General features: G+C 32.2%; 1 protein-coding gene across 9 annotated transcripts in view; it reads left to right on the forward strand.

Annotated features, from left to right (window-relative positions):
* MTX2 (metaxin 2) overlaps positions 1-17,161 on the forward strand; it is a 150,143-nt gene extending 132,982 nt beyond the window's left edge. For 4 of the 9 annotated variants that reach the window (XM_077154250.1, XM_077154249.1, XM_077154248.1 and 1 more), the window contains 7 exons: positions 3,479-3,551; positions 8,234-8,310; positions 9,585-9,677; positions 10,116-10,154; positions 10,543-10,668; positions 12,336-12,412; positions 16,741-17,161. In XM_077154250.1, the coding sequence (XP_077010365.1) occupies positions 3,479-3,551; positions 8,234-8,310; positions 9,585-9,677; positions 10,116-10,154; positions 10,543-10,668; positions 12,336-12,412; positions 16,741-16,924 (669 nt within the window). In that variant the 3' untranslated portion in view covers positions 16,925-17,161. The remainder of the gene's footprint in view (positions 1-3,478; positions 3,552-8,233; positions 8,311-9,584; positions 9,678-10,115; positions 10,155-10,542; positions 10,669-12,335; positions 12,413-16,740) is intronic. The other 5 variants (XM_077154253.1, XM_077154255.1, XM_077154256.1 and 2 more) reach the window with 2 other exon arrangements.
* Positions 17,162-19,066: the final 1,905 nt, after the last annotated feature.

The raw sequence follows: 19,066 nt of genomic DNA on the forward strand, positions 1-19,066 counted from the left end.
GATATTGTCTTTTCAAAAACTGAGGCTCTCTGGGAGTAGCTGCTAGTTCTCCTTGGTCCTTAGCACATGGCAAGGCACATGCAGTGTCTTCTGGTCTCTCCCTTCTCTTTCAGTTTCCGCTTATTTCAGCTTCTGATAATTTCCTCTGGGGCTTTCTCTGTCTGTCTGAAATTCATTCCACTTATAAAGGACTCCAGGATAAGGGTTAAGTCCCATCCTGATTGAAGAGGGCCACATCTTAACTGAAGTAACCTCATCAAAAAGTCCTACTTTCAAGGGTTCACACCCACAGGAATTATTAAATTTAACAATATAATTTTTTGAGGTACATATGGCTTCTACTCCCTTCTTCCTTTTCTTTTCAACCAAGCTCTCTAACAGAGTTATTTATACTTTTTCTCTCTAATTATTTTCTTTCTAGTAGTCTGTATTTTAACAAGTCTTACATGTGCTGGTGTTTGAACCCTAGTCTATAGTTATGAGTTGGTCAAGAAGCTCACTGTTGCAATAAATTGGGAGTGAAGTTGTAGTATTTAGAGGACTGTTAGGTAGTTTACATGTACACTGACACAGAGGACTCAAGTTTTGATTGGATAAGATGGCATTTAAAACTAGAAACAATAATTGGTAGATGAATTAGGATTAAGTTTGGCTGTGAATGGCAGAAAACTCAAAATAGCAGTGACTTAAAAGATAGAAGTTTATTTTCTCTTTCATGTAAACACGGGCAGTCCAGATTTGGTAACTACATGATCATCAAGGACCTTGGCTCCTTCACTCATCTTAATCTACCATCCCCACATTCTACTTCATGCTTCACTTTGGCTGCTGTAGCTATAGTTATCCTTTTCACATTCTAGTTAGCAGGGAGAAGAAAGGAAGATGCCATACTCCTCCTTTTAAAGAAACTTCCCAGGAGTTGCCTAGAACTAAAATTTGGACTCTGGCCATACTCAGTTACAAGGAAGACTAGGAAATAAAGTTTTTATTTCAGGCAGCTGTGTGTTCAGATATAATTCATGGGATCTACCACTGTAGAAAAAGGGAAGGACATATATAAGGGAAAATATTTCTGCCACAATAAACTCTTGGGAGCTATTAGTGGCTCAGTCAGTTAACAGCACTGAATGCTTTTTATTTTTTTTTAATGTTTTTTTTACATGGGCAGGCACTGGGAATCGAACCTGGGTCCTCTAGCATGGCTGGCAAGCAGTCTTGCCTGCTGAGCCACCGCGGCTTGCCCCTGAATGCTTTTTATAAGTTGTGCACTAATTTGTATTAGCTGTGGAAGAATGAGGGAGAATGAGAAGAGGGGCAGAATTAGAACAAAAAAAATAAGACCTCCTCCTTGGCTTTCTAAGAGGTTATATTCACTTGGGAAGGTCAAACGTGTATATGTAAGTTTACAGAGCAGTGCAGGAATCTTGAGGGTTTAAGTAGAGAGGGCTCAAACTCAAATATGGTTATCTTAAAAGGAAGCATTCTTAGAGGACTGGAGTTTTGGGAAGACAAGCTTGAAGCAGAAAATTGACATATTTTTGGGTAATGGAGTTCTTTGTGCAAGATGTTAACCACTGTTCAATGCTCTTGGTACCTAAAAAGGCTCTTCAGATTTTATTTCTAATCTAGAACTCAGGAAGGAATTTAAATAAGCAGCTGTATGAGAAATCTCTATTGAATGGGAGTAGACTGTTTATTCATAATCTTAATATATGTTAAGTAAGTTCTGTGTTTACTTATTATTTCAACTTCCATTTGACTGCTATTTATAGTCATTCCTTCATTTTCAAAATAGACAAAAGTTTTTTTTTGTTTTTTTAATTTTTGTGTTAATTAGAACCATTGTAACCTATGACCTCCCCAAGTGACTAAATTTTAAGAAAGAACATATGTAAATATTGTGGGTGGTGAAAGCGAGTTAGCCAAGAAATCAGTGAAGAGAAGGAAAAGGGAATAACTTTGAATACCCTAAAAAAATAGTGGAGAAGACCAGGTAGAAGGCATATGGGTTTAGCAGAATTCACTGATGTCTTAAAAATGTTTAAAAGTGAATTTCTGCCATGAAATGCCAAGCCCCAACCAACAGTATTCCTGTAAACTCTACAGGATACACAGGGCTCTGAGATTCTATAAAAATTTCACTTACTGAGTTTAGTTTTTTGAAACCTATGACCACCATATGGTTTCTGGGCCAGATAAGCCCCGAAACCCAAAATTATCAGTCTCTCCAAGAACATCAGCCATTTGCATCTCCCTTCCCCATAATGTCGACACCCCTTTACAGTTTGAAGAAATTACAATGGCCATTGCCCAAATATCTTTAAAGAGTGGGAGAAGAATCAAAGGAGAAAGAGGAGTTGTATCAGTCAAGATAGAATTTGACACGTGAATATGAATACTGAATCATTATATTGATATTTCTTTTAATCTTCAGTGTCTTAGAGCAGCTAGAAAGGCACACCTGAAATGGTGGAACTATAACCCATACCCTACTTTGAAATTTGTTCTAAGACTACTTGTTAAAACATACTTTGAAATTTACTTCTTTTTTTGTGTATATATAGTATATTTCACAATAAAAAAACATTTTTTAAAGTGAATTTGTGTGATACAGTAAAAAAAGTTTTGTATCCCCCCAAATTTTTTTGCCATAAAACCTTCTTCAAATAAATTTTTTAATTGACTGCATAACATTTCATGATTTGAATTTACCCGTTTCCTAATTATTAGACATGTAAGTTGCTTAAACTTTTTTTAAAATTTATTTTATTTATTAAATGTACCAACATACAAGCACAAACATTCTTACCATATTATCATTCCATTCTACATATAAAATCAGTAATTCACAACATCATCACATAGTTGTATATTCATCTCATGATCATTTCTTAGAACATTTATATTACCTTAAACTCTTTTTTGTCATTTTAGACAAACTGGAAAATAATTTAAACCTTAAGAAACCAAATTAGTGAGCATAGAAGCTACATGTTAGTATAGTAAATGAATATTATTGGAGACGACTTTGAAGTAGCAGGTAGAAGATTTTGAGAGATCTTCCCCTAAGAATAGAGGGACAGTAGTATTTTAGAGTAGTGGAATCAAGCAATAACCTATAAAATTTAGACTTGAGTGATCTGTTAAAAAAAAATTAAAACAATATATACTGTCACAGACTTACATAACCTAATATAATACAATAAGTGAATGATTTACATTTTGTTTCTTGTGTATATAAAAGCTTTGTTCCATTTATCTACTAGTGTGTATAAGTCTTACTGATTTTTAGTAGTGAAATGACATTTTGTTTTTGTTTGAAAAACAAATCCTTCCCTTTGAATCAAGTTTTTGTTCTCCAGTAGGGTGTTACTATATCAGCTGTTACTTAAGTTTGGAAAAAAAAAACTGAATAAAAAATTGTGTTCAAATATGCATATGCTTTCAATAGGCTTACCATACTTCTCTTGATTTACAGACTTTTTTGCAAATGTGTAATCTGCCTATCAAAGTGGTTTGTAGGGCAAATGCAGAATATATGTCTCCATCTGGTAAGTGAACTTTTTTTCTGTTAATATTCTACATTGTTAAAATTGCAGTGGTAGCCCAGTTTGTACCCAGATGTTAAAAATGCCTATCTTTGAAATACTAGTGACAACAAGAGGGAGGAGTAAGGGGTATGGCATGTATGAGTTTTTTCTTTTCTCTTTTTTATTTCTTTTGCTAGAGAGATGCACATGTTCAAAAAAATGATCATGGTGATGAATACACAACTATGTGATGATATTGTGAGCCGCTGATTATATACCATGTATAAAATGTGTGTATGTCAAGAATGTTTTTATGTTTGTTTGTTGTGTACAATAAAAATATTTTTAAAAAATGCCTATCTTTTCTAACCTTTGGAAATACTTATTATAGTTTTATAAAGAAACATTTGCAAACATGGCAGTTTTAGGATGGGCATGTCTACTGTTTCAACTCTGTGGTCAGAGATGGCTGGTTACTGGAATGTTATAGGAATTGTTTTAAGTAGTATGTATTAAGGAAATATGTCATCTCAAATTTCCCTGTTCTTCCTTACATAGAACTGCTTTCTCTTCAGTAAATAAATTTAATATTCAGTAAATGAAGCCATTCATTATGCAATACACTTCTTTAAATTACATTCTCCCACTATATAAGTAGAGAAAGAGAGATTATGGAATAATTAAATTAACTTGTCATAGATCAGAGTTTAAGTCATCACTGAAAGTTTTTGTTTTCTAATTCTTTTTATCTAATGTTTTATTTTAACATATTTTAGTATACATTTTATTAAAGTTTCAGCTTTTGTGCCATTTTTTATAGTTAGTACCTGTATTACCATTTCCTCAGTGTCTAAGATTAAAGTTCCTTTTTAAATACATATGATTCAGATAACTTTTTAACATTTTTTATTGTGAAATATATATACACAAAAGTAATAAATTTCAAAGTAGATTTTAGCAAGAGTTATAGAATAGATTTCAAAGTTTGGTATGGGTGGCGGTTCAGCAATTTCAGGTTTTTCTTTCTAGCTGCTCTAAGACACTGGAGACTAAAAGAAATATCAATATAATGATTCAGTAATCTTACTCATCTGTTAAATCCTAACTTCTCTGTCATAATTCCTCCTTCTCCTTTGGTCCTTCTCACAATCATTAGGGATATTTGGGTTATACCCATTCTAACTTTTTTCATGTTGACAAGGTATGTCAACATTATAGGGTAGGGGGTGCAACTGGTTGATGGTCTTGGAGAAACTGGTAATTCTGGGTTTCATTGCTATCTGGCATAGGAACCACCTGAAGGTTTTAGGTTTCTCAAAAGTAAACTTAGTGTGCACAACTTTTGTGGGATCTCAGATAGAGCCCTGGGTGTTCTCTAGGGTTACCAGGAATGATGTTGGTTGGGGGTTGGCAAACCATGTCAGTTAGTAATACCTAGCTGATACTTGCATAAGAGTAGCCTCCAGAATGGCCTTTTGACTCTATTTGAACTCTCTTAGCCACTGATACCTTATTGTGTTACATTTCTTTTCCCCCTTTTGGTCAGAAAGGCATTGTCAATCCCACAGTGCCAGGGCCAGTATCATCCCTGGGATTCATGTCCCTCATTTCCAGGGAGACATACTCCTGGATATCATGTCCCACATAGCAGGGAGGGTAATGGTTTTACTTGTAGAGTTGGGCTTAGAGAGCAAGAGGCTACATCTGAGCAACAAAAGAGGTTTTCTGGAAGTAACTCATAGGCGTAACTATAGGTAGGTTTAGCTTCTCCACTACAGAAATAATTTTCATAGGAGCAAGCCTCAAGATTCAGGGCTTGGCCTGTTAACTTGGGAGTCCATGGTGTTTGAGAGAGTATCAAACAATTTTTGACCTAAAAATATAATGTACAAACTTGAAAAATTAAATAGACATTTAAATGTAATTGATATGAATTATTATAATTGCAGTTTTAGTGGAGCAATAATAACACATAGAAATACTCTTTAATGAGTGAATTGTGGAGTATAGCCAGTTGTTATAAGTGTGTTACATTACTTTTTTTTTTGCATGGGCAGGCACCAGAAATCGAACCCAGGTCTCCGGCTTGGCAGGCAAGAACTCTGCCTGCTGAGCCATTGTGGCCCACCCATTGCATTACTTTTTTAGGGAGACTTTTTTTTTCATTTTAACTTGTTAAAGGTGGTAATAATTGTCAAAAGGTATCAAGACACCCTTCCATAAACACTGAAAATTCTATGTGAATGCCTTCTACATTTGTAAGTTTATAGATATTCATTTTTAAAACATTTCCACAAAAGAATTTCTGGAATAAGTATAAATATTTTAGATTCTCAGTCATTCATTGTCTCATTTTTGTGATAATTTTTAACGTAGGTTTTGTAAATTTAATTCTGGCCAAAGGAATTATATTGCTTTCTGTCCATCTTTTTCCTCTGTGTAATAATCATACAAAAAGGGTTTGTATATTAAACATATCAAGAAAATTAGTAAACTGAAGTTAAATCTTTGGCAAGTGGGGAGAAGTCAGATAGGTTTCACCAGTTTCCTAAAATGACTATACTGTACTTACTATGTTTGGATCTACGAAAGACAAACAGATAAATATTACAGAGACATACAGTACATATATACATACATACATATGTGCATTCATACATTCATAGGAGTCTACAGTAGGTTTCTAAGATTCTTAAATATCATTAAATCGTACATTAGTATTCCCTTTCATCATGTTATTTAGGATGATTGGGGGAATGTTTTTAATTTTGTTTGCTTGCTTTATCTTGTTGCAATCAATTCTTAAAGCGAAAAGCAGCATGTAATAATCAGAAGACTGCTTGGCTAAGAGTTAAGAAATTTTTACTGTAGTCCTTCTGTGAGTTTGTCACATCTTGACCCTTTCCTTGGGAAATTTTACCATCTCTTCTCTGAACCTCAGTGATGACTTCTCTAATATGAGGTGGATGTATTAGATGGTGTCCATGATGCTTTCTATTTCTAACATTCTCTGAATCTACGAATTTGCTTGGCAAAATGCTCTTGCTTTCTTTGGAAATAAAAGCTCTAAATCTGATTATTGGTCATAAAATGAAAAATGGACTCTCTCTTTTTTTTTTTAATAGTAAGAATGACCTTTGGTGACAGAGAATAGCTGTCTTACTGTGCTTTTTGACTGACATCTGCAATAATAAGAATATAACATTGTTTCCATTTTAAGTCAGGTTAGTGACAGAAAACTATTACTCACTTCTAATTTGTCACCTTGAATTTTATATATCTCTTTATATTTAGAGATGTGTAAGATGAGTACTCACAGACTACCCACAGTTTCCCTGCTTCAGAATGTACAATGCTCAATGTATTTTTAAGAAAAGAAATAAAATATAAGCTTTCTTTCAAGCGCTTCAAACTAGATATTGAAAATAAGAAATACACTTTGCTCCAAAAAGATTACAACCCCAAAATACCCTTTAATAGGCATTCATTCATGTGTAGCTTTCTTTCTCAGATAATTTTGTTATCAAAGGGCCTGCATTATTTTTTGCATTATTTCTAGTAGTTAAGTAGATTATATCCAATGTTAAGAAACAGTATGGCCTTATGCTTACCCAGGTAAGGATTTTTTTCTTTTTAACAAAATTTATAAAGTGATAGAAGAAAGGAATGCAGAATTCAGTGTTCTTACATTGGTAACATGAAAGTGTCTTCTAAATACATCCATTGAGTTGTCTTCCAAAAGCTTGCCTTTCCTTTGTAATGCATGTTATCCTATGGTTGCAGATGAAGCTTTTGTTGGTACTATACACCTCATCCATTACCCTTAGGCTGACTGAGCTGAGAGGAGTGAATCTACTGAATAAGAGCATGAAGAGACCTGCTGTTATCGTGAACTCTATTTGAACTAGGTCTGACAGCAGGTTTCATCCTCTGGCATTTGGGGTAGACCTTCTTGCTATTTGGACAATATTTTGCTCTCATTCTCTCTGATAATTTCATCAAGTATTAGTATGCAGTAAAGTAAAATGTTACATTTTTAATGTCCATTTATTTAGAGAAGCCAGTTTTGATAATCATACCACTTGTTCTTTATTCATACATATGCTGAGAACATATTTTGTATCATAACTCACAAACTAGCATACCTTCAAAGCCTGTTTATTCTCTTAATTCCAGATATTTTTTAGTCAAAGACATTTATTAATGCACCTATGTGCTTAAAATATTGACCTTAGTGAGTATCAGAGATTTAAAATTAGAAGACCTAAAAAGTTTCATAAATGTACTTTAAAATATAGATTGGTTTATTGTGCTTTGAAGATTAAATTTAATTTAAATTTCTTTGAAATTTATCAGTGGTCAATATCCCGGTTTGGTGTAACTTGAATAATTAGTATTTATTGCTTTGTAGTGGTTTGTTAGTGTTAATTCTGGTAAGGGAATTTTGTGATGTGTTATTATATCCAGATGGGAACTCTAAAAATTAATCTACTTGTTTTTTCTTTTGTCTTGTCAGTAATCACTGTTTAAAAATTTGTAGAATTTAATGCCAACATATTTGACTCTTAATTTTCTAAAGTTTCAATTTTTTGAAATCTCTAGTTTGAATATTAATAAAACATTCCAGTTATGGATTAATTTCTTTTCATTACCACAAACTTTATTGAAAGTGTTTTCATGCTTTTTTTTTTTTAACTCAACAGGTAAAATACCTTTTATTCATGTGGGAAATCAAGTAGTATCAGAACTTGGTCCAATAGTCCAATTCGTTAAAGCCAAGGTAATAAAAAAGATATTAATTGCATTTAATCACACTTATTCTTTAAAAAAGTCATTCATCATTCTATAGCATGTCTTAACAGTTACATTGATTTTAACCTAATTTTTAAGAAATGCCAATATAAACTACTGGAGAAATATCCCTGAAGTACCCCTTTTCCCCCTAATGTAAATCAATGGTAAAGAGATAACTTGATCTTTCTATAATGGTTGATAATTTTCTGTTTTATGTTTATGACAGTTTTGGTCAAAACTATTAGGTAGTTATAAGCTGTTAGGTTATTATACCTTTGAGTAGGGAAATAGGATATGTTGAGACATTGTGTTAATCTACAATTTGAATTATTCTATTAATTTATTAGTTTAGATTTTAAAAGATAGCAAGGTACTACCACCATTAACATTTTAGGAACCATCCTTTTAGACATCTTTCTATGTGTATATGGAAAATATAGTTTATATTATGTGTAATTTTGTAACCTGTCTTTTAAAATTATCATATGTTTGGAAATTCTTCCATATACATAAACATTATTCTTTAAAATTATTGTTCAGTATTCTAATGTATGGATGTGTTATAATTTATTTACTCAAGCCTTTAGTAATGACCATTGAGGTTGTTGCCAATTTTTTGCTATTATTAAGGTCCTAAGATAAATATTCTTGTACATATACTTTTATATATTTGTCTGATTATCTCCTTAGGAGCAATTTCTGAGTGATATTGTATTGTCATAGGGTATGCACTACTAAAATCTTTAAACAGATTGCCTGATTGAAATAAAGGTATACCATTCTATGTATCTACCAGTTACTGTAGTACATTAGAATCTAAAAATTAGTGTCTTTTTCCCTATACCTTTATTAACACTATTTTTTCATCCGTGACAGCTTTATAGACAGCATGTTAATGTTTTGACATTTCTTTTATACTAATAAGGCTAGTCTTTTGATTTAAAAAAAAGCAAAGTTTACTTGTTATTCTATTTTCTTCTTTTGTGAACTAATGGTTAATGTCATTTTGTCAATTGAAAGATACACTTTTTTTGGAAAGACACGCTTTTATGATGAAAAATAAATACTACTTATTTTGTAATGACAGAGGGGTATTAAATACACTTTCATATAAAATATGTTTGTTTTAGGAAGCATTTTGGAAATTAATCTATTGGACATTTATAGTGAAAACATTGTCATATTACTTTTAGTAAGATAACTGAAAGTATTTTTATATTTAATATGATGCTCTTTTAAATTTTTTTAAATTCCCCTTAGGGCCATTCTCTTAGTGATGGGCTGGATGAAGTCCAAAAAGCAGAAATGAAGGCCTACATGGAACTAGTCAACAATATGCTGTTGACTGCAGAGGTATAAATGGGAAAATAGTCAAACAATTCTAGGGCAAGGCTGGCTACCCAAATTATTTAATCATTCTCTTTGAACAAGTTACTTGACATTTTCAGTTCTAGATTTTCTATTTGTAAAAAAGGGCCCACTTACTATTTTACTTTATTCTTGTCCACTTACTATTTTACTTTGGCCTTTGAAGTTTATTTAAATAATACCAATAAAATACGTTAGTGGTATTTAGAGATGTACTATATGAATAAGAAATACTATTTTTATAAAGTATCACCATCAAATTTAAGGATTCTGTGTGGTAATATTAGCCAAGATATAAAAAAAAACCCTCACATACGTGACTTTTATAAAGTTGGCTAAAAGAAATTACCATGGCAAGAAATAACTTTATCCATTTTCTGTTTGGTATTCTAAAGTTTTAGAGACTTGTTCTTTTTTTCCTAGTTGTATCTTCAGTGGTGTGATGAAGCTACAGTAGGGGAGGTGAGTGGTTCTGCAGCATTTATCTTAATTAAAATTTAATGAGAAAACACTTTTGCTCAGAATTGCAAGTCCCTGCTCATAAATGAAACATTGTGGTTTATACCATTAGTGATATTGTTTTTCACTTACTTTAATTTTGCTTGCACATACATTTTGGGGAAGCTATGTGTCATTGTTTGATATAGCTGGTTGCAAAGTACATAAAAGTTTATATATTTTTAAAGGGGATGGTTTAAAATTTAAAATTTTAGATTGCAAGCTATTTATTTTTCTCAGATTGTACTATTCATGTTCTCTGAAAATGTATTTCCCTCAGGATTCTATTTGTAAAAACAGGGCTTTTTTTTTGAGGAAGGACCATGTTTTTAACAAAATCTTTTTGCTTTAGATTACTCATGTTAGGTATGGATCTCCTTACCCTTGGCCTCTGAATCATATTTTGGCCTATCAGAAACAGTGGGAAGTCAAGCGTAAGATGAAAGCTATTGGATGGGGTAACAAGACTCTGGACCAGGTCAGTTAAGGTGGAAGTTGACAAAATCCTCAGCTTTTAGGCTTTACAAAATTCATTCTTTGTATTGACATTCTTTTTTTCGAAAGCTACAAATAATATAAAATTAGCAAAACTTTGCTGTTATTTTCTCTGACATGAAGTAGTTTTTTGTATTTTATAAAAATCACATATGCTTATTGTAAAAAATATATATATATAATACAGAGAAGTTCACCATGAAATAATAATTGCCTGAAATCCTACCATTGAGCTTATCATTGTTAACAACTTAGAAACAGTCTCCTAGATTCTCTGAATGCTTTTTTTAAATGGGATCATATTATACTTACTATTCTATCATCTCATATCTTCTCCCATTGACTAATACATTGTAGGCATTTTTTATATCAATAAATATAGATCTGCAGCATCAAGGCTTTAAAAAACCCTTTAGTACAGTTCTTAATGCATCTATTTTTCTTTGATCTTAATTTTGCTGAACTAGCAAAATTAAAATACAAGCTCTTATCAAAGGTCATGAATTTGAACATCATTAAGTTAATTAATAACTCTTTTTTTCGAGATTACACCTAATCGTAGCCAGCTGTGTACTGATATGTGCCACTGGCCACAAGGGGGATTTACTAAAATGAATAGGGATGGAGTAAATAAAATCTATCACCACTAGTGGGAAAACAGTGCGAATGTTTTTACCCATAGTGGGTCAGCAGTGTCATCTCTAAAGCGGATTTTTAAATATATTAATATAAAATATGTCATTTGAATATATGAACATTTTGTAGGGAGTAGAGTTTTGAGAGGCAAAACTTTTTTCCTGGTAATCCTTTTAAATTACTTAAGTCCACTTTCATTTAAAGGAGATTTACTCTCAAATTTTCTTCTAGTTTTATATAGAAAATACTACTTATGTTATATATGTGGTCTATAGTATGATTTAAATATTTTTTTAATTAAAAAAAATTAACTAACACAACATTTAGAAATCATTCCATTCTACATATACAATCAGTAATTCTTAATATCATCACATAGATGCATATTCATCATTTCTTAGTACATTTGCATCGATTTAGAAAAAGAAATAGAAAGAGAACAGAAAAAGAAAACGATAATAGAAAAAAATTTTAAAAAAATTAAAAAGAAATAATAAAAAAAAAGAAAAAAGAAAAAAAAACTATACCTCAGATGCAGCTTCATTCAGTGTTTTAACATAATTACATTACAATTAGGTAGTATTGTGCTGTCCATTTCTGAGTTTTTGTATCCGATCTTGTTGCCCAGTCTGCATCCCTTTAGCTCCAATTACCCATTATCTTACCCTATTTCTATCTCCTGATGGTCTCTGTTACCAATGACATATTCCAAGTTTATTCTCTAATGTCGGTTCACATCAGTGAGACCATACAGTATTTGTCCTTTAGTTTTTGGCTAGTCTCACTCAGCATAATGTTCTCTAGGTCCATCCATGTTATTACACGCTTCATAAGTTTATTCTGTCTTAAAGCTGCAATAATATTCCATCGTATGTATAATACCACAGTGATTTAAATATTTTATGAAGGGTTAATCTAACCTTTATTTTTAGGAAATGTGATATAAATTTTTAGATACTTTTTATTGTTTTGCTAATTTAAATATTTTTCCTTGGGCTTTGTTGCTTATGTTAGGTCTTGGAAGATGTAGACCAGTGCTGTCAAGCTCTTTCGCAAAGACTGGGAACACAGCTATATTTTTTCAATAAACAGTAAGAAATTTAAACTTTTTTAGTTACTTTCTCATCTATATTGTTGGATTGCAAATTTGTTTTAGCATAGAGGATTTTTTTTTAATCAAGAAGAGACCATTAACCGTGAATTATCATAGGATAATTTCAACATGGGATTATTTTTCATATAGCCTAATAGATAAAGAACATGTAAAACTGAATTATGATGACTTAATGAATATTTATGAAAAGATCTTTTTGGTTTAAAATTCATTTTTGTACTCATCAAATGTTTATTTAACATTTCATGGGTGTCAGGCACAGTGTTAGGTTCTGGGAGGCCAAAATTTCTAAGATGCAGTCTTTGCCATCAGGAATATCTCTTAAGGACAGACATGTAAACTAGTCATTACTATACAATATGATAAAGGTTTTAATAGAGGTAGTTAAAAACTATGTATTTGTATATCACCCTGGGATATTTTTCAAATAAAAAGTCTCTAAAGATAAATTGAGAATATATATGAGAGATCTTAGAGGTCTTGGGAAGAGAGTTGCTATGTATAGTTCAATTGCAATCTACAAACTACTTAATAAACAGAATGGTGGAAAGTTATGTGTTCTTTTCATATGATACAGGAAAGGAATTAAAATAGGATGTACATAAAGATCTTGGGTTGATTAAACAATTCAGTAGAAATACTGGGAAAAGTAATTTTTTTCACTCATATGAGTTGCATATATTTTAACAAGTTTGTTTCCTAATTTTTTTTTAAGTCAGGTTTATTGAGTTATAATTTACATATAGTAAGAGTATATAGCTTTAAGGTGTGTAGTTCTATGAGTTTTAATAAAGGTATAGAGTTGCATAATCATTACCCAGGCATACTTTTTAAAAAGAAAGAATTGTAGGAATTGGTAGTGTATATATTTGAGAGTCAGTTAATTGAATTTTTTTTAAGGATTATAAAACAATGGGTTTAAAATTACATGAAGGTATGTGTGTAAATACATAAATATATATAAAATGTGTGTATATGTGTATATACTCATATGCACATGTATATGCTTTGTATGATTTAGTATATAGTATTCTGCTGCCTGTTGGTGTTCTGAAGTAATTTGCCATGAAATTGCTAATTTTATAAACATCAGATCTGTAAGTGTATGCTCATGCTTATATAGAGTTTAGTACCCTTGAGTTGTTTGGATGTGTATTTGCAGCAAACAATAATTTGGCCACTGCAGGGGTACTTTTAGATCACTCTGTTGAACATATATTCATACTTGAAATCAATCAAAACTTTCACTTAATGATTGTGGATGCCCTTCAGCTCTATTAGAAGTTCAATCAGGTTATATATCCACCTTTCTTTCTAGTATAAAGTTAGCCCTAAATAAGGGTTAGGAAAATGAATTCTTAATTGGTGAGATGATGTGCCTTTTGGGAAAAATGTTTAGGTATGTAGCAGAATTGGTGTTTATATTACTTTTCACAAAGTGCCTCAGCTCTACATTTATCTCCCTTTTACATCCTTGGTTCTTTTAATGATCAGTTTGTTATTGGTTCTTCATCTGTCATGACACTATTAGATAACTGTGATGGTACTATTGATCATGGTACTCTTTTATTTTTTAAACTATCTAGTTGATTACCTTCTTAAACATGGCCAAAGATTGCACCCCTAGCTTTGTTTAATACTTCATGAATATGTTAAAAGGGGGAAGGGTTTGAAAGAATGTGACTGATTACTATTGAAAAAAATCCCATATACCTTTCATCAGGATGCTTTGTTTTCTATGTCATTGATTGGCTGATTGATTCATTCATTAATTCAGCAAATGCTGATTGATTTCCTTAGATATTGTGTTAAGAACTAGGGGTATATAAAGTATATACAGTGTTTGCACACAAAGAGTTTGAAGTATAGTGGGGGAAACGGTTATATAAACACAGTTACAGTGTATATGAGAAATGCCTCACCTATTTATTGGTTCAGTGAACACATATATATTGAGAACCTACTGTGTGCCAGACATAGTTCTGTTGGTATTGGGGTGCAGCAGTAAACAAATGGACAAGGGCCTTTCTCTTGTAGAACTTACTTTCTGGTAAAGGGAGATAGTAAGCAAAAATATTAGGTAGTGTTAAGTGCCACATAGAGAATTAAAATAGGATCACACAATAGTAAGTAACATAAGTGGCCACTTTAGTTTGGGTAGGCAGGAGAGTTTTTTTAAGATGTGACATTTAAGGCTAATTCTGAAAAAAACAAGTAAGAGCCTGCAGAAAAGTTCAGGGGACAGGTATTCCAGGCAGCAGAAATAGTTTCGAGGCCCAAAGATTGGTTGGAGCTGGCTATGTTCCAGTGGAGGAAGCAAGGCCAGTTTGGTTATGTATTGAGAAGGAAGGAGTCAGGGAGAAAAATGGTAGGCGAAGAGGCCGAGGAGGTAGGCAGGGGCCAGATCATCTAGGCTTTGTATGATGAGGAGTAGGAATTTGGCATTTTAGTCTAAATTTAATGGAAATCCATTGGAATAGTTTAAGTTGGTATGATCCAGTGATGTTTTAGAAAAATCACTCTGGCTACTGTATGGAAATCAGTAGAAGTAAGGAGACATATTTGGAGGCTAGTGCAGTGATCAAGTGAGAAATAATGGTGGCTTAAACTAGAGAAAATGGAGAGGGAGACAAGTGGTGGCATTCAGTATGTGTGTTGGAGACGGAGTCTCCTGGTAAACCCTAGATATTTGACTTGAACAGCTGGGTGGATATAGGTGCCTTTTATTTGGAAAGATGGGTCAGGATAAGCAGGTGTGATGTTCAAGTGGAAATGTCATATAGACATTTGGATTTATAAGTCTGGAGCTCAGAGGAGAAACTGGGACTGGAGATAAGTATTTGGGAATTAGGGGCATGAAGATGATATTTAATTAGAGTCCTGCAACTGCATGAAGTCATTTATTAATAGTGCTCAAGACTGCATAGCTAGGATATGCTTGAATTGAAGTTCAACTCATATTTGACTACCACCCAAACCTATCCTCTTTCTTCCAAAACAGATTACTCCAACATATTTTCACATTTAAATGAGCTAACAAATATTTTTTCATAAATTGTATCAGTTTGGGACTGGCAGCAGTAATTAGTTCATAATTAAAATAGTATTTTCTCCTTTTGGCAGTGTTGCACAAGTAATTATTTTAATATAATGCATATTGGGAATGCCCCATTTATAGACCATTAGTTTGTGTAGATAAAATTCATTTTTTATTAGTACTGTGCAGGCTTACCTTGGAGATATTAAGGATCTGGTTCCAGATCACTGCAATAAAGCAGATATAGCAATAAAGTGAATTACGCAAATTTTTTAGTTTCCCAGTGCACTTAAAAGTTATGTTTACACTATACTGTAGTCTCACAATGCAATGGCATTATATCTAAAAAAAAAAGTGTCCCTACCTTAATTAAAATGTGACACAGAGGCATCAATAAGCAGACATTGTTAGAAGAATGCCACCCGATAGACCTACTTGATGCAGGTTTGCCACAAACTTTCAATTTGTAAAAAATGCATTATTTGCGAAGCACAGTAAATCAAAGTGCAATAACATGAAGTATGCCTGTAAAACATGCTAGACAATTTTTTGTTAAGGCCATTTTTATGTCTCCTTTAGAGAGCTGTTACTTTAGAAGTGATAAAATTAAAGTTAAATCATGTTGTTGATGTATTATTGGATATTCTGATATCATTTTGTCCCAGCACCACAGTGAAATCTTCTATGCATTGTCAACATTTAGTTTATGCATGTATTAAAGCACTTACTAAATTGTACTTTGGTAATTTATGTTTTGTGTCCATGTTTCAGAGTATCTTGTTTTTATATTTCAGTGTGCCAGAGCACGCTGGAAACCTGCTATATTTAGTGATTTAATTAATGAATAAAGTGAATATTATCGATTACATTTATTTTTTTATTAGAAAAGTTTGTAGGTCTACAGAAAAATCACACAGAAAATACAGAGTTCCTGTATACCCCCCTTATTGTTAACACCTTGCCTTAGGTGTTACACATTTCTTATTCTGTATTACATTTATCTTATTTTAGCATATTTAATTGGCAGTCATACAACACAAATATTGTTTTGATTTATCTCAGATAATACCACTACTTCGGTAAAGCAAGTCAAACAAATAGCAAACCAAGCCAAAAACAATAAAATGCTACCATATTTGGGTAGGAAGTTTTTCTTCTGTGCCTTTTTTCTTTTAAAGTGATGAATAAGTGTTTTTTAAAAGTGGCATATTTTCTACTGTGATAGCTAAATGCCATTCATGGAACTCTCATCTTCACTTTTGTTTTAGGCCTACTGAACTAGATGCGTTGGTATTTGGGCATCTGTACACCATTCTTACCACACAGTTGACCAATGATGAACTTTCTGAGAAGGTGAAAAACTATAGCAACCTCCTTGCTTTCTGTAGAAGAATTGAACAGCATTATTTTGAAGATCATGATAAAGGCAGCTCACCTATCAGGTTGTCTTAGAGTTACTTGTTAATTATTATTTTTTAAAAATCTAACTTTTGAAATATGTATTACTTGACTATTACAATAGATAATGGTATCACAATTTTAAAACCAAAAACACTGCTTTTGGAAACCTCAAAACATATTATCTCTTTACAGGTACTTAATACTGTTCTTTGTGTACACATTAAAATATTCTGAATTTATTCCATTTGATATATTGTACTCTGTATCTTTGTTTCCTTTGAAACATGTATAAAAATAAAAGTAAAGCTTAAATAACTGTATGGATGTTATATTTATTTTCTTTTGATCTTTCCAAAATCCTCCTCACTGAGCTTTATACATGTGGAATAAACTGCCTTTTCTAAGGCAGGTCATTTGTGTTACCTACTCCATATTACTTTGATGGATATATAGTATATGGTGGCGAGCCTGATCACAGGGAAAATGTTCTTAACAAGTATGTACCTAGAAAATGTGAATGTTTACAAGACAATGAATCTTATAATAGATTGCCATTTAAAATCATTCTTTGTATATAAACTTAATTGACTTAAAACATTTCATAAGAGCAGCCATAATTTACATTTGATAAAGGGATAGGTTCCTGGATTTTATTTTTTTGATTTGAGAATAGATAGGTCAGTATTTTTTTTTTTTTGTCTTGAAATGGTCTGTCTTTATTATGCCAACAGAAAACAGAAAAAAAAAACCTTGAGTGTAAACAGGAGAAATGTGCTTGTTAAGTTACTCATCATTATCTTATTAACAAAATAAAGCACTGTCTGTTGTTTATAGTCATAAAAAAGAAACAGCCGGGCGGGCCGCGGTGGCTCAGCGGGCAAAGTGCTTGCCTGCTATGCCGGAGGACCTCGGTTCGATTCCCGGCCCCAGCCCATGTAACAAAAACGGAGAAACAGAATACAATAAAAAACAAGAAAATGTTTAAAAATGTTTCCCTTTCTTCCTTCCTTCCTTCCTTCTATCCTTCCTTCCTTCTCTCTGTCTTTCAAAAAAAAAAAAAAAAAAAAGAAACAGCCTAGAGAGAAATGGGGTCTGGGGATAGGGAAGGGAGGAAAATAGAAAAGGTAAGGGTCTGGGAAGAGGCACCAAACTCCACATTTACTTCTGTGGGATCTGAGGTTCTCCTCCTACCCTGATAACTGGGCTGTTCTGGATCTTTGCTATTTAATTCCTTTTGCAGGGGAGGGAGGATAGTTTTCACAGGAATATCAATAGAAATATTTATGTAAACTCTAAGGATTTTATTTTATGCCCTCAAATTTTCCAATATTTTATAAAACCAGGAAGAGGCTATAAGGAGTCAAAATATCTGGAAATTATGGTACTTGAAATTTCTAGAATGGTGGTAGTAAATTAGGTATTTTCTTTTTATACCCCAGACATTTTAAACTCATTTAATCTTTACAACAATACTAGGATGGTTAGTATCCCCAGTTTACAGGTGAGGAAATGCAGACAAAGAAAGGATAATAACTTGCCCAAGGTCACAGAGCTGATAAGTGGAGGAGGAATTAGAATTCAAACCCAGGCAGTCTGGCAGCAGATTGGCTTTGAACTACTAGGCTTTTATTTGTTTGTTTTAAAAAATTATAGATTTTTACTATATAAAGGATATATTAGGTTCTACTTAGTAAAAATCCCACATAAATTTAGGATACTCTGTTTGGATTATAATGCTGTTATACTATCCTAAATAAATTTTGTAATGTTTATTATTATTAAAATAAAAAATTCTTGGTAACCTGTGTTTTTGAACAAATTTAATAATTTATTTATATATATTTTTGTATATTTCTTTTGTATATAGTAATATGTTTTATAACAATGCTCACCATCACATTCATTTAATTGTACAATATAATTTGTATACCAGAATACAAAATCTAGACTTTTATCTTTGAAATTTTTGGACATAAAAATACTTCATCAAACATATGCTGTGATAACTTAATCTTAATTATTACAACTGATTGTGTTCTTAATATGAGGAACATTGAGACAGTAATTGATTATTCTAGTTAGGATATATTTTTTTAAGGCTTACTGTCTATAGAGCACCCTAGAGAGGTCTTGTTTCTCTTTTCTATTGAAGTGAGTCACTATCAAAACAGATTGTGTAAGAAAATGGTAACT

Source organism: Tamandua tetradactyla, chromosome 3, assembly GCF_023851605.1.
Source record: "Tamandua tetradactyla isolate mTamTet1 chromosome 3, mTamTet1.pri, whole genome shotgun sequence".
NCBI lineage: Eukaryota > Metazoa > Chordata > Mammalia > Pilosa > Myrmecophagidae > Tamandua > Tamandua tetradactyla.